This window comes from Rhinolophus sinicus, chromosome 8 (genome assembly GCF_057876585.1).
Source record: "Rhinolophus sinicus isolate RSI-liver-muscle chromosome 8, RSI-T2T, whole genome shotgun sequence".
In the NCBI taxonomy this organism is placed as follows: Eukaryota; Metazoa; Chordata; class Mammalia; order Chiroptera; family Rhinolophidae; genus Rhinolophus; species Rhinolophus sinicus.
In genome coordinates, this window is record NC_142508.1 from 166,139 (window position 1) to 179,828 (window position 13,690).

A 13,690-nucleotide genomic window follows, 5' to 3' on the forward strand; every position below is an offset into this window, starting at 1 on the left:
ATTATATTATTGGTGCAAACATATATAATTGTTTTATTTTGTTTTTTTAAAGATTTTATTGGGGAAGGGAAACAGGACTTCACTGGGGAACAGTGTGTACCTCCAGGACTTTTTCCAAGTCAAGTTGCTGTCCCCTCAACCCTTAGCCGTGGAGGGCACAGCCCAGCTCCAGGTCGTCCAGTTGTCCTTGTTAGTTGCAGGGGCAGAGCCCACCATCCCTTGTGGGAGTCGAGGAGTTGAACCAGCAACCCTGTGGTTGAGAGCCCACGCTCCAACCAACCAGCCCGTGTGCACTGGCCCATGCGGGAATCGAACCGGCAGCCTTCGGCGTTAGGAGCACAGAGCTCCAACTGCCTGAGCCACCGTGCCAGCCCCATATGTAATTGTTTTTAACGGTGGCTTATTTATATCCATGGAGGCAGTCTGAATGGCTTATGCTTTAATCAGCGAGACTGAACTTTGTTAAAAACACCTATTTTCATATTCATTGACTACTAGCCGTTTTGGGAAGGGGGGCAAAGTGTATCAATCTCCGTGGTGAGTGCTCATCTTTGCATTTTGGGAGGACAGATTTAATGTTATAATTTAACGTTTGGAAAACAAAAAGTAAACCAATTTTGTTTTTCTGTACAAACTAAAGTAAGCTAACAGTCTGAAAAGTTTTCCTGACTGCTGAGATTGGGTAAAACAGAAAAAAGAACCAGGACGAACAGTCTCCCCACTTCTACCTCCCCCCCAAGGCCGGCTGTTCTGATGGAAGCATCCGGCTACACCAGCTGACGTCCGAGCACCCTCTCATGCAGTGGAGCGACAGCACCGGTGGCCACGCCGTCACAGGCCTGCAGTGGTCCCTCACGAGACCAGCCGTGTTCCTGGTCCAGGATGACACTTCCTGTGTTTATATTTGGGACCTCCTGGAAAGCGATCTGGGTCCTGTAGCCAAGCAGCTCGTCTCTCCAGACAAGTAAGTGAGGCGTCATCACGGGCAGTTCTCACACAAGCGTCACTGATGGTCTTTCTCACTTAATTTACACATAAGTTTGCTACACTTAAATTGTAGTTATTTAAATTTTAGTATTTTTATATTTATAAATTTAAGTAATATTTTAAGAACCCCTTTAAAGTGTCCTTATTTCATACTTAGTTTGGAATCGTCTGGATCACAGAATTCATACTGTACTGTTTCTCCATCGTCGTCATTCTGTAAATAAAAGAAGAAACTGTGAGCGTCTTCGTTGTTCGTTTACTAGTGTTACACGTTCAGTGTGTACCTGAGTGACAGCAGACTCCTGCGTTCTAAGAAGGGCTATCACATGGGAATCAGCAGGTCACATCCTGTCACTGCAGTGGCATCCCTGTGCCCCGAGTGGGGTCACGGTCACACCGGCCATGTGCTCTCTGCATGGATGCCTCTGGAACCCATTCATACGAACGTGGGACGGGCTCACCAGGGATGTGCTTTCAGTAATTCCTTGTCTTGTTTTACTAATTAGAAGTTGAAATATTTATAAAAGCTTTCATTATGAAGGGTTCTCTCTTGACCCCACTTTGTCTACTCGCCTATCTTTTTTCTTGATATTTTATATTCCAGTAGTTCTCCTACTGTGAAGGCTTATAACCCGGGGAGGACGGTGGACCACCCGACTGTAAAAGTGTTCCAAAACAGAAAATAGTTTGGCAGAATGTTAGGGACGAACTGACAAGACCTGAAAAAAATTAAGAATTGCAATTATGTAGTTCAAGTACTAGGTATATGTATTAGTCGAATTATTAAAAAAATATATCATCAAAATTCAGACTGTGATTCACATATAAACACATAATGTACATGCAGTTTATTCCAAAAAGCTTGTCAGTTATTTAATAAGAAAAGTAAATGTTCATCGAACTGCTGCAGGCACCGGGTGAGCCATTCGGTGGGCTCTCGTCCTTGTGGGGCAAGATGGATAATGAAAGAACAAAGGCAAACAGGTCCCACAGTGTGTGATGGGGAGAAATGAGCAGGGAGGGGCCAGGACTTTAAGTGAATAGGGAAGGCCAGTCTGACTGAGAAGGGGACGTTTGGGCAAAGACTAGGAACGGGGGTCTTGGGACAGGTCCGGGCCCACCAGTCCTGGGGCCGGGAGAAGCGGGGAGCAGCAGGCCTGGCCGTGCTGGTCGGTGCTGGTTGATCAGTGTGTCCAGATCTCAGGAGGGCAGACGGGCTGAAGCCCCGCAGAGCAGGAGGCTGTCAGGCAGAGGAAGCAGAGAAGAGGCTTCTGAAGTGATCTGGAACATTCTCCCTGTGCGCTTCCTGTCTCGGTGGCTAGCAGCAGTGTTTGAGTTAAAGAAGTAATCACAGAAAGTGCTCACTTAATTTTGTCTAGCTGTAAAGAAAAGCATAAAACACCAACAGAGCTTAAAAGGCAGGCTTTTCGATAGAAGAAGACTTGGCAGTTTCAGAGTTGATGAAATGATAATGTTAACTGACCCGCTTGTCCGCGGCCGCAGGCGCTGCTCTGGGCCGAGGAGGGGGTGGTGGCAGTGCCTGGGAGCCCAGGCTGTGGTGTCCTCTTCTGCCCTCTTTTCTGGGACTCTGTCTGGTGCACAATCCCAGCCCATTTTCAACTGGGCAGCGGTCATACCGACTGGTGTTTCTATGTCTATTTTAATGTTTTCAAATTGAGGTGGTTTAGTGATAGGCTGTGTTCTTCTCACACCTTGTGTCCCCAGGCCAGGGAAACCTTTCCTGTCTGGCACCATTATTGCTGTTTCTGAGTTTGAAGCCATTGAACTCCCACTGTGTCACTAGTAACTGAACGTCAGTGTTAAAGTGTCGGCAGTTGGTGAAAACCCGGACTTGTAATTTTTCAAGATTTGCTCGTTTGTGGCCTTATGAGGGCTGAGCTCTCACCTGTCCCCCACTCCAAACGGTGCCGTGGTTCTGATCCAGGCCGCGATGGCGTGGACTGCAGTGCCTCAGAGGGGCCCGGTCAGCTCCCTGCATGGCAAGTGCGGGCGCAGAAATGCGCTGTGGCCAGGGCCCGTCAGGGGTGTTTGGGTTGTGGGGCCCAGTTTACAGAGTAGCAGCAGGCAGTCAGGCCTGGCTGGGACTCTCCTGTCCTTCTGCCGTCTGGATCCCTCCAGATCCTGGCTCCTGTGTGGTGCGGGTGCCGGCGGCCTGGGCGCTGTCGAGAAGAGGCAGGCATGGGGCCCAGCGGGGTCAAGGCTGGGATGAGTGTGAGAATGGGATCCTGGGTGCCACGGGGCCCCTTACAGAATTAGGCATAGTTGGGGGACGGAGGAGGTGATGGGGGTGACAGAACTGAGCCAAGTCTTAAAGGGTAATGGAGGTGACCAGGGGAAGAAGATGGGTGGACAGTGTCCAGAGAGGTGCTGGTGTGGGAACTGGGATCTGGGACAGCTTGTTGCCTTGAGGACATGGGGTGAGTGTTGGGTCTCTGTCATATGGGAAGAGGGGCAGTGAGATTAGAGATGGGTCAGGGGGAGGGGACGGTGAAGTGACACAGGCCAGGGTCCTGGCTGTTGGGGTGGCTCCAGGTGTCTTGTGGGCATTGGTGATGGACGGCGTTGCCGTTGATGGGAGGAGCAACCCAGACGGAGAGGTCTGGCGCTCAGGGCGTGGGGCGGGCTGGACAATAGGCGTGTCAGTGCCTGACCTCAGTCCTCAAGCAACCGTCATAGGCAGTCAGTCCAGCAGCCCTCCGACTCAGAAATCAGTTTTCAAAACCGTTTCTATAGATTTTTATGCGTTTATTGGTGTGCTAAACTTCCATTGTGACCGTTACTGAAATCTATAGAATTTCTCCTTTTCACATCTCCCTTGTTAGATAGAGAATCTGAGACTCACAATCACACAGCTGTGCTTGTTGCTTTCAGGTTGGTGGCCATGGCGGTAGTGGGTGAACCGGAGAAGAACAGCAGTGGCTTCCTGGCCCTGGTGCTGGCCAGAGCCTCGGGTAGCATGGACGTCCAGTTCTTGAAGAAGGAGTGGGTGAGCCCAGTGGCCGACGAGCGGAGGAGGCTGCAGCTGCTTCTGCAAGAAGCTGTTTAGGGCAAGCCTGGGTGCTATCGAGATGGCTGGGCTGCGAAGGACCAAATGCAGGAGGCTTGATGACACAGCACGTGCTTTCTGCCTCATGAGCGTGTACACTTGTGTATATTGGACACATTCTGTACAGGATTCATTTTATGAGTGTGTCCCTCCAGCATTCCCAAGAAATAAATCACTAGTTTTGAAGGGAAACAGCGACATTTTTAGTGTATTCTGAGCTTCAGAAGAAATAGTCTTGTCCAGTATGCTCTTTTCTGAGACTATTTCTGTTTATTTTTAGAACAGTCTTAAAATATTGTCACATTTATTCTAGATTTTAAGCAGTCCACCATGAAGATGTACTTGAATGAACAGCTGTCTTAGCCGTGTGTAAGATGACACACACACGCCATTTTTCCGAGCAGAGGCTTTTCTCTGCCCTTGTTTGTTACTGACCCCCGAACACCTGCTGCAGCGCTTGGTACATATGCAGGGCTCAGGTCTGTGTTAAACAGATGATGGTCTTGTTCCTGTTTCCTCTGCGTCTCCCTAATACTCGTGACAGAGTCACATCAAAGCGGGAAGTCTGGGGGGCCCTGCTGTCAGTGAACGAGCACATCCGCCCTCCGTCTTTCTTCTCAGTTGTGACCTGCTTAACACCTGGCCTAGAATAAAGATAGACATTATGTTTGTAGGTTTTTACCTTTCAGATTCCACTTTACTGAACATCGGCATTGTATCTTCCTCTTTTTCTTTGGACCCCGTTTGTCCCCGTGTCTCCCAGGCGTCCCCCTCAGCACCCAGCTGGTGCTCCTTCCTTCCTTCGCTGACTCCTTGTTACCGGGAGGCAGTTTGCTTGGGCTCAGGTCCTTGGAATTGAGGTAGATGGGTTCAAGGGCACTGTGTCATGCATGCCACTAAGTCCCTGGCTCCGCATCACGCCCCGAGCTTGTGACACATCGTCAGGAACTGCTTTTAATGGTATATGTGGCAATACAAGTGTGTCCCTCTCGGTTCTGATTAAAGATTGGAACCCATGTGACTTGCACGTGGGGTGGCCAGTGTTTTGAATCATGCCCGGAAGGTGTCACGAGAGGGCATCCTGTGAGGGCGAGAGGCCTGCATGTCGTCCTAAAGCCTTGGAGACAATGATTTTTTTTGTGCTAAAATTCCCGTTTTGTTTGTTTGTTTGTTTTTTGTGGTTGTTTTTGAAACACCCGTTGTTTTTTTGATACCCTGCCATGTGCTGTTGCTTCAGACGTCTCTCTGATGTGTGGGTTCAGAGTGCATCTTGTTTGTCATAGGGTTTTCTTCTGTCTGCTCCATCCTCAGCTCGGTGCCCAAAGAGGTCTGCCTCCAACAGGTGGCTCCTTACCTGATGCTTGTTGGCCTGTTGGGGGTGGGCTTTCTGTTCTGATAGACCTTCCGTCTAGACAGGCCCTGGCCTCTGTGTCCCAGGGGTGGTCCTGCCCCTTTCACAGCCATGTCCTGAGCCCAGCCCTCTTCCTGACCCCATCCCCACCAGGGACCCTGGTTTTATAACTTCCCTCCTCGCTATGTGGGTCATCACCAGTGTTCTGAGGGTGACAGGAGCTGCCTTCCCCATAGGTTAAGGTTTGCTCTGTGGGGAGACAGGGTGAAGGTACAGGAAAGAAGCCTGGAGAGGTGGGCCCCCACACAGGTCACCTGACCCTCGCGGACAGCACCTCCCCATGTCCACATCTCTCCTGGCCCTGTGGTCTCCCCAGCCCACTGCTGGGCCAAGGGAGGCGTGAGCGCCCCTCTGCGTGCGTCTGGCCATGGCCCGCCCGCCCTTCATGGCTTGTTGGCTCTGCTTAGAGCCGGGGCGCCCTGCGCGGGTCACGGCACGTGCGATGTGAGAACGTGACCACACGGGGGCAGCAAACGGCTGCCGTCCCCAGGCTTCTCGCAGAGCCCACATCCAGAATTCCAAAAGCAGACACGCACGCAAGGAGCAATACAGGTTTTGCATTCCAAAATCATCCTTTTGCAAATCAAATTCACCCTTTTGCAGATCAAAGTTTTCCACAAGTGTTTTCTTAATCTTTGTAGTAAAAATAAATCCAGTGTTGTTGTTAAAATTAAACATTCTATTACATGCATTTAACAATAAACATAAAATACTTATTTAACATCAGAAAAACATTCTTCAGTGGGGTTCATCATTGGAGAGTATGGTGGTAGAAATAATAAAGCGTGTCTCGTCTGACTAACAAGATCACGTACTTCCTGGGTTTTTGGAGGCTTACATTGTCCAAAACAAACCACACTTCCTCCTGTAATAATCTCTGAAGAAATTCGCAAAAAATATTTGAAGTAACCGTCGAGTGTGCAATTACTTCACGCCACACCATTCCCTGAATGTTTATTGCTGCAATTAGGGAAACATTTCGTCCTCTAACCCTTGGCACGGTCACACTTTCCATCGCGCCTTCATTTTTCAAAAGTTTAAGTTCTGCACAAGAAATATTTTGGCTGATCCATCAAACCATGAACAGTTAGTTAGTAGATGTTCTTAATGATTCCGTTGCAAAAATTACTCCTACACATTATAATTATTTTATGAATATGTATATGAAATTACCACGAGCAGCGACGTTAACTTACAAATGAAGCTATAAGTAAATAAGCATTTCTGATATTAAATAAGTAGTTTGTTTATTAAATACATGCAATAAAATGTTTAATTTTAACATTAACATTGGATTTATTTTTATTACAAAGATTAAGAAAACATTTTTGTGGACAAATTTGATCCGAAAGAGGATGAATTTGATTTGCAAAAAGATGATTTGCAAAACCTTTATCAGAACCATTCAGGAGCGTGTGTTTAACATCTTAGAAGTATATTAAGCAGTAACATGCTAAAACTCGGCAAGTGCAACGAACACGCAGGACGGTGCACTTCCTACTCCGCACGAGTCCTCCGGGAACCACGTCCCGGAGTATGGAGCCAGCGCAGGCCGACCCAGTCGAGCGGCCCGGCCCGGGAGACCGCCCCATCCTGACTGGATCCCCCGTCGCCCCTAGGCCCACAGACGTGTGACGGACCTGTGCCTGCGCCTGGCGACGTTCCGCAGCGACACCCACCAGACCGGCAGCCACACAGCCCGCGCTCCCGGGGCTCAGGCCTAGGGGGCCGGCGGCCAGAAGCCGCGCCGCGCGATGACGTCTCCCACAGGCCCCGCCCACTCCCCCAGGGGCTCCGCCGTGCTTCCCCGCGGTTACGTCACAGGCCAGCCCCGCCTGCCCTGCGTCGTACACGCCCCGAGCCCAGGGCCACGCCCGGCCGCTCCGGTGGCGCCCGCCCCGCCCCGCCCCGCGCGATTGCGCCACACGCCGGCCCCGCCCACCCATGCAGGTGACGCGGCCCGAGTCCAGGCCACGCCCGGCCCCAGGCCCTCCCGCTTCCCCGCCCCGCCCTCCCTGCGCGCTGACGTCACACGCCGCCCGCGGGCGGAAGCGCGGGCGGGCTGTAGCGACGGCCCGGTCCCCTCAGAGGGGCGCTGGCGCGCGGGCTGAGGCGCCTCGGACGGTACGGGACGCCCTCGCGGCGCGGCTGGGCGGCTGGCGATGAGCGACGCCCCGGCCCCGGGCCCCGAGGCCGGCGCTGCCCGGGCCGAGCCGGCCGGAGCGGCGCTGAGCGTGGACGTGGCGGGGCTGCTGGCGCAGCTGGCGCGCAGCTTCGCGCTGCTGCTGCCGGTGTACGCGCTCGGCTACCTGGGCCTGAGCTTCAGCTGGGTGCTGCTGGCCCTCGCGCTGCTCGTGTGGTGCCGGCGCAGCCGCGGCCTGAAGGCGACCCGCCTGTGCCGCGCGCTGGCGCTGCTGGAGGACGAGGAGCGCGCCGTGCGCCTGGGGGTGCGCGCCTGCGACCTGCCGGCCTGGGTGAGTGCGAGGCGCGGAGCCGGCGCCACCACACCCCGCGTCCCTGCCGGGTCGGGCGTGCGCACCGCCCTGCCTCCCGGCCCACACCCGGGTCTGCGCCGCTGCCACTGCCACCCGCCCCCGGCCCCCGGGACCCCTTCCCGGGCGTCCGGGCCTGGTCGCTGTCAGCGCGCCCCCACTTGTCGGGTCGGGGTCCTCGCCTCGTCGCGGGCCCGCCCGTCCGGTGCCTGTCGCCCCGCTGCCCCAGTCCGCGCTGGCTTTCCGCAGACCCCCGTCCAAAAGGCGCCTTCCCTCGCGTCGCCCGCAGTCCCGGGCAGACCCGCACGGTGAGGTCCGTGAGGGGTCCTGCCCCGGACACGTGTCAGGACCACCCGGAGCAGACCCCTCGGCGTGGGCACCGCCGCAGGCCCGGAAACCGCCCGGGGAGAAGCGGGAGTGGCAGCCGGGGGCGCGGGACAAGTGCATTTGTGTCCTCCTTGCCTGAGAAGACTGTCCTTTCCTGGTTGTTTCAGACACAACTGAAGAGCAGCGAGGGTCTCCCAGAAGAGCTGCTGATACTAAGATAATTGAAAGTCTCTTTTAACTTTTCGGAAGTAACGTCGTTAGACTGAGCACTGTTATGGGGGTGAACTGGAATGCAGTGCGGACGGGAGGGGCAGGGCGCTTTGGAAGAGTGGAGCTGATAGGAAGAGTCATGCTATTGATTGTTTTATTTTTACCGCTGGTAATTCTCTGTATAACTTATTTATGCAGCATGGCAACAAACGGAGCTGGCGATCTCATGCTGTTCTCCGCGCTCCCACATTCCCCACCGGTTCGTGTCAGTTTCAGACTACAGGAAGTAGCACTGTTTTAAGATAAACGATGCTCACGTTGGGCTTGGTGTAGACTTCGTGTGAAAAGGGCAGCCGGAGCGTTTCGGAAGGGTCAGTTTCTCTTAGAGGAGCCCTGTTTCCAATCATAAGACCCTCGGGAAGTAAGGCATGGAGTGTGTGACGCAAGAGGCAAACAAACAAGGGTTGGGCAGCAGCGGTGCCCTCGGCCAGGCGGACCTTGACGGGTGCTGCTACCTTGTGATGACATAGGCAGGCACTTTGGAGCTGAAAACCGCCAGTACCTGGTGGGCGTGTGGCGCAGGAACACTTTGGAGAATCAAATAAGTGGACGCAGGAAAGAGGAGGGAGCTGTAGAAAACAGGAAGTCAGAGTAACCCAGGTGGGCAAAGCCGAGAACTGAGGTGCACGTTGGAAGCCAGGACTTTCAGGTGGCATCTTGTGTCTGTGCTGCACCAGGTTCAAGTCCGCCAGCAAGTCAGTGCAGACCGATGGGTGAAGCAACACCCGGCGGCAGCAGGCTGAACTTAACAGGAACTGGCAGTGCTGATTTTCAGAGGTGGTCATCAGCTGTCGGCTGGTATCAGTTTGCTTGTGAAAACCCTGGTGACAGGCACAAATGCAGTTGCTGCCATCCTGAAGGACCCAACAGATTTTTTGCGTAGAATGAAAAGGTGATTAGTCAAAGATTCTTTTCCTGGGTTTTTCCTGTATGACGTAAACTGATGAACATGGTGTTCGTCTCATAGAAGAAGGAGTTTATATTTTCTCCAAGCCTTTTCACTTGTTTATTCCCAACTTGTGTTTGTGCTCATATCGCACACATATGTATACTTAAACATGCCCCGCATTGCTGAAAACTTCTGGAAGGATCCACACAAAGCTAACAGTGATCATATCTAAGAAAGGCACTAGGAGTCTGGGGTTTGATGGAGATTATATATATACATTTTAAAAAATTTTTAATCATAGTTGACATACCATTTTTTTATACCTTTTTAATTATAATACCCATGTGTTATTTTCATAATAAAACCCGGGAATTACACTTTCTAGAAGCGTGCCCACTATTATGCTATAGTCAGGTAACAAATCAACAATAGAAGAAGCCATGCATAAGTTACGGTTTATGTATTAGTAGATTTTTGATTTTTACAGTACATGCTTAGGTTCTGGGGTTCTGAACTTTGGGCTGGTATTTTGCTTTGAACGAGATATATTTGTAGAGATTTTCATAATGTGTCATTAACAACTATGATTCATAGTAGGGCTGGAAGCATAGGAAAATTTGAACTAATGTGGTGCTCACTTCCAACCCCACTTTTGGATATGTTCACTTAACAGTTTTTCTTTTTTTTATTTAGTAAAGTAAAAATTTACACCGGATATGAAACATGAGATAATTAAAGAATATTAGTACTTCAAGAAAAATATATACTGTTTTGAGTGAAGGCTATTAGAATATGAAAACTAGCTCTCACTTAACATGTGATAATTCTGTAAGACTGGTCCTGCAGCTGTAATGCAAACCCTATTGTTATTCATTCTTCACTTTTTTCGTTTTCTTTTTTTCACAAACAGGAAAGGCTTGGTAGGTTTGGGTTGATGGATTGAGGACTGGCCTTTTTTGTTGTACCAGTGTCTACTCTATGTTAATTGGGCCCTGTCAAATAAGACTGTGGGTGAAGAATATTCTTGAAGAGTTTTTGTAGAGATGAATAATAACAATTTTCCATTGCTGTTTTCATTGATTTGAACAGTTAGAACTTGGTGGGCTGATGTCTTCCACTGAAAACCAAAACCTTTCCTGGTTTTTCTTCTGCCAGTAAATGCTGACTCTGCCTGCAAAGAAGTAGCGACCCAAACCTGTCATATACAATATTACTCAACTGTTTTGACAATTGTTCTTTTATTACTCTGATACTTTGATGATTGAGATTTAATGCTGTTCTATACTATGACACACAAGCTTTTCTTTGGGAAAGCTTTATTCTCATAGTTGCTCTGGGAAGTTCAGGAGAATTCAACTGTAACCAAAATTTAATATGTGTAGACTAAGAACCAAATGAACAAAAGAGAAGAATACACTGTAAAGGAAGGGCAAACACTTGCTTTTGTTCTGAGTGTTAATCATTGACTTACACTTTAAGGAAGTTTTGTGAAGGCTTGTAACAAAATAGTTGGTGTAACTAAAGCAGGAATCACAGTTTATAGTTGCGACTTGAGCACTTAGATCCTGGCAGGATCATGTGCTTTGGGAAGGTGTCCGAGTGCTTATGGCGCTGAAGGGAGCCTGGGTTTCTGTTTGTGCCTACACTGCGGCTGCAGTTCAAGGGGGGAAGAGGACTGTGAGGGTTGCGCTGCTCACAATGTGAGCAGGTCTAAATGCTTCGTTAAGTTAGAACAGGAGGTCCCAGGGTTGCTAGACAGAAAGCAGTAGATATCTGTGTTTTAGTTTAAACAATGGATTGCAAGTTAGGATCTATGCATCCATCAGCTTGTATGCTCTGGTTTTGGTGATAAAAACTTTTTTCAATGAATATTCATTTCAAGATGGGAGAGTATAGAGCTAGGACTGAACTATAAATAAATACATGAATTGAAAATATATGTAATATAGTTATTAAATTAACATGTCATAGTAAATTATATAAAGTATAATATGTATTTGTAAAATATAGATCTGAATCCTGTGAAGAACCAACTATGAAAAACTGGCTAGTAATTTGGTGTTCTTGTTAGGCCTAGTGAACCTCTTATCTTTTCTGTAAGTTTTCATGATTACATCGTCACAACATTTAACCTTGAATAATATCACAGACATTATGAATATACTGAAAACCATTAAATTGTATACTTTCAATGAGTGAATTCTATGTGAATTGTATCTCAGTAACACTGAGATATACTGAGGCATTGAATTTCTTTTAAAAATACAGAAGTGAAAAAGGTGATCAGAAATAATACTACTTGTGGCCTGTTGCCTTTTGTTTTGTTAAATCATTATCTTTTTTAGTTTCCGTGACAATGCTGCCTCAGATGACTTTTCTTCCTGCATTTAGAGATCTGAGGACCCACTATATGTGGAAGTGTAATACGTCGTTGTGCCCTCATGTGTGGATAGAGGTTGGGTGTGTTGTCCCCAAGTGAGTGCCGTGGTGGGTCAGCAGAGAGGGTGGGAGGTGGGCAGTGGTGAAGCGTGCCTAGAAACACACTTGTGGGCATTTGAGAGTGGAAGGGCGCAGCCTCAGAGTCGGTGGGAACAGCAAGATAAAAGCGCACATTAGGAGGCAGTGTCCCATCCAGAAGGAGCTGTAAGGAGATGACGGGAGGTGGCGCCCGGCTCGTGACTTCCGTGGACCCATGGCTGAGGAGTAGACGTGCTGGGACTGCTCTGGCCTTCCCAGGGAGCCCGAGCTGAGCACAAGCATAAACACGGCTGGCGCCTGGAGAAGGGGGAGAGAGTGACGTGTTCAGAACTAAGCTTGTGAAATCAGAACGTGGAAAGCCCTGTGCAGTGCAGTGGCATTCTCATCTCGCTTCAGCTGCCAGAGAACTTGCAGCCAAGATTAGTGCTGGATGGTTGCGCTCTGCACCGGTGACGTAGCTGCAAGTGCCCGTCCATCTTCCCGCCAGTAACTGTGGCTTTTACTCCATTGATCTTGCTGCGCCCTAACTACTGAGTCACCCCGTGTTCTTTTGGAATTGGGTGGGGCACAGCTCGTACATAAACAGTGCCAGTCATCTTTTGCATGGAAATATTTTTCCACTTAACACGTTTTATTTACAGATTTGCTCATGGTCTTTCTCCCTGTCGCTGAATTTTCTTCATTTATTTTTCTTAACTGTTACAAAAATCCTGTAGTTTATTTCAAGGAAACCATTTATTTGGGTGAATTTTTCTTAGAGTCGATAGCATTTTAAGGAGCTAGCCCAGCTTATGTGCAGGGATTACAAACAAGCCTTTACTGATTCATCTGTTCACTCAGCCTGCGTTTATTAGATGTGCGCCCTGTCCCAGGTACTGCGCTCGGTGCGAGAGTCACAGACGTGATTAGGACAAGGCGTTAAACTCAAGAACTTAGAGCCGCTACTAACACCGATCTATGAGGAATCCTCATGTTAGTCGTAGTGTATTGGTAATTCTTTAAAAGTAAAAGTAATACTACTCATTTTTTTTTAATGCAGGAAAATCGTTTATTCAGGAACATATGGTTTAGGATTTTAAAGTTTCCTAGACTCACAACTACATATGGGAAAATAAAAGGTAAATCTTTCTTAGGCCTTTCAGGTTGTGTAGTGGTACGTTCATTTTTCAAAAAATTACGCCATTAGAGCATTTTGTACATTTACTATGGTAATAAATAGCTGTTTAAATCAATCTTATTTTAAAACAAAGACTTTATTGATGAGGATCGAAACTTTCCTGGTATTTGTTGACCTAGCTATGCATAAAAGTCCAGTTTTGTGCTCTGCTGTCTCTGCCTGCTTTGTGGTGCTTTGCGGAAAGTTGTTTTACGAGGGCTCAGCGCACACGTCTGAGACCCGCGGTTCAGTGCCGGATGCCTTTGGGGTGGAGGGCATGCAGGTGGCGGTATGGAAGCAAAGTCACAGCAGCTCGGCGTGAGTGTACCGTGGGTCCACACAGTAGTTTCCTGTTTAAAAGAACTCTTTTTGTGCCTGGGGTCTACACTTGAGAGTTAGTGATGACCACACAGAGGACAGATGTGGAAATACTAACGTGACAATGTGTTTTGTGCTTTGTGTTTCATCTGTTAAGTTGTCTTTCACCTTGAGCTTTGAGTGCTTTTGTTTGTTCAGTCACTTAGTGAAGTTCTCCTTATGTTTATTTTTAATGAACCTGCCATTGGGTTTTTATTTATTCTGTTGTAGCTGGACAGGTTTTAAAAACATTGTT

General features: G+C 49.0%; 2 protein-coding genes and 1 long non-coding RNA gene across 7 annotated transcripts in view; 2 read left to right on the plus strand and 1 right to left on the minus strand.

Annotated features, from left to right (window-relative positions):
• The window catches only part of DYNC2I1 (dynein 2 intermediate chain 1), a 39,622-nt gene extending 34,887 nt beyond the window's left edge, over positions 1-4,735 (plus strand). For all 3 annotated transcript variants that reach the window (XM_074315017.2, XM_019742505.3, XM_074315018.2), the window contains 2 exons: positions 741-964; positions 3,880-4,735. In XM_074315017.2, the coding sequence (XP_074171118.2) occupies positions 741-964; positions 3,880-4,054 (399 nt within the window). In that variant the 3' untranslated portion in view covers positions 4,055-4,735. The remainder of the gene's footprint in view (positions 1-740; positions 965-3,879) is intronic.
• Positions 14-7,409, minus strand: LOC141567541 (uncharacterized). Its single transcript, XR_012490266.2, has 2 exons — positions 7,106-7,409; positions 14-1,201 (listed from the first exon to the last, which is right to left on the minus strand). It is a non-coding gene; the product is annotated as an uncharacterized LOC141567541 (long non-coding RNA).
• Positions 7,410-7,489: 80 nt separating this feature from the next.
• ESYT2 (extended synaptotagmin 2) overlaps positions 7,490-13,690 on the plus strand; it is a 64,121-nt gene continuing 57,920 nt past the window's right edge. The window contains exon 1 of one of the 3 annotated variants that reach the window (XM_074315021.2): positions 7,490-7,939. In XM_074315021.2, the coding sequence (XP_074171122.2) occupies positions 7,628-7,939 (312 nt within the window). In that variant the 5' untranslated portion in view covers positions 7,490-7,627. The remainder of the gene's footprint in view (positions 7,940-13,690) is intronic. The other 2 variants (XM_074315019.2, XM_074315020.2) reach the window with 2 other exon arrangements.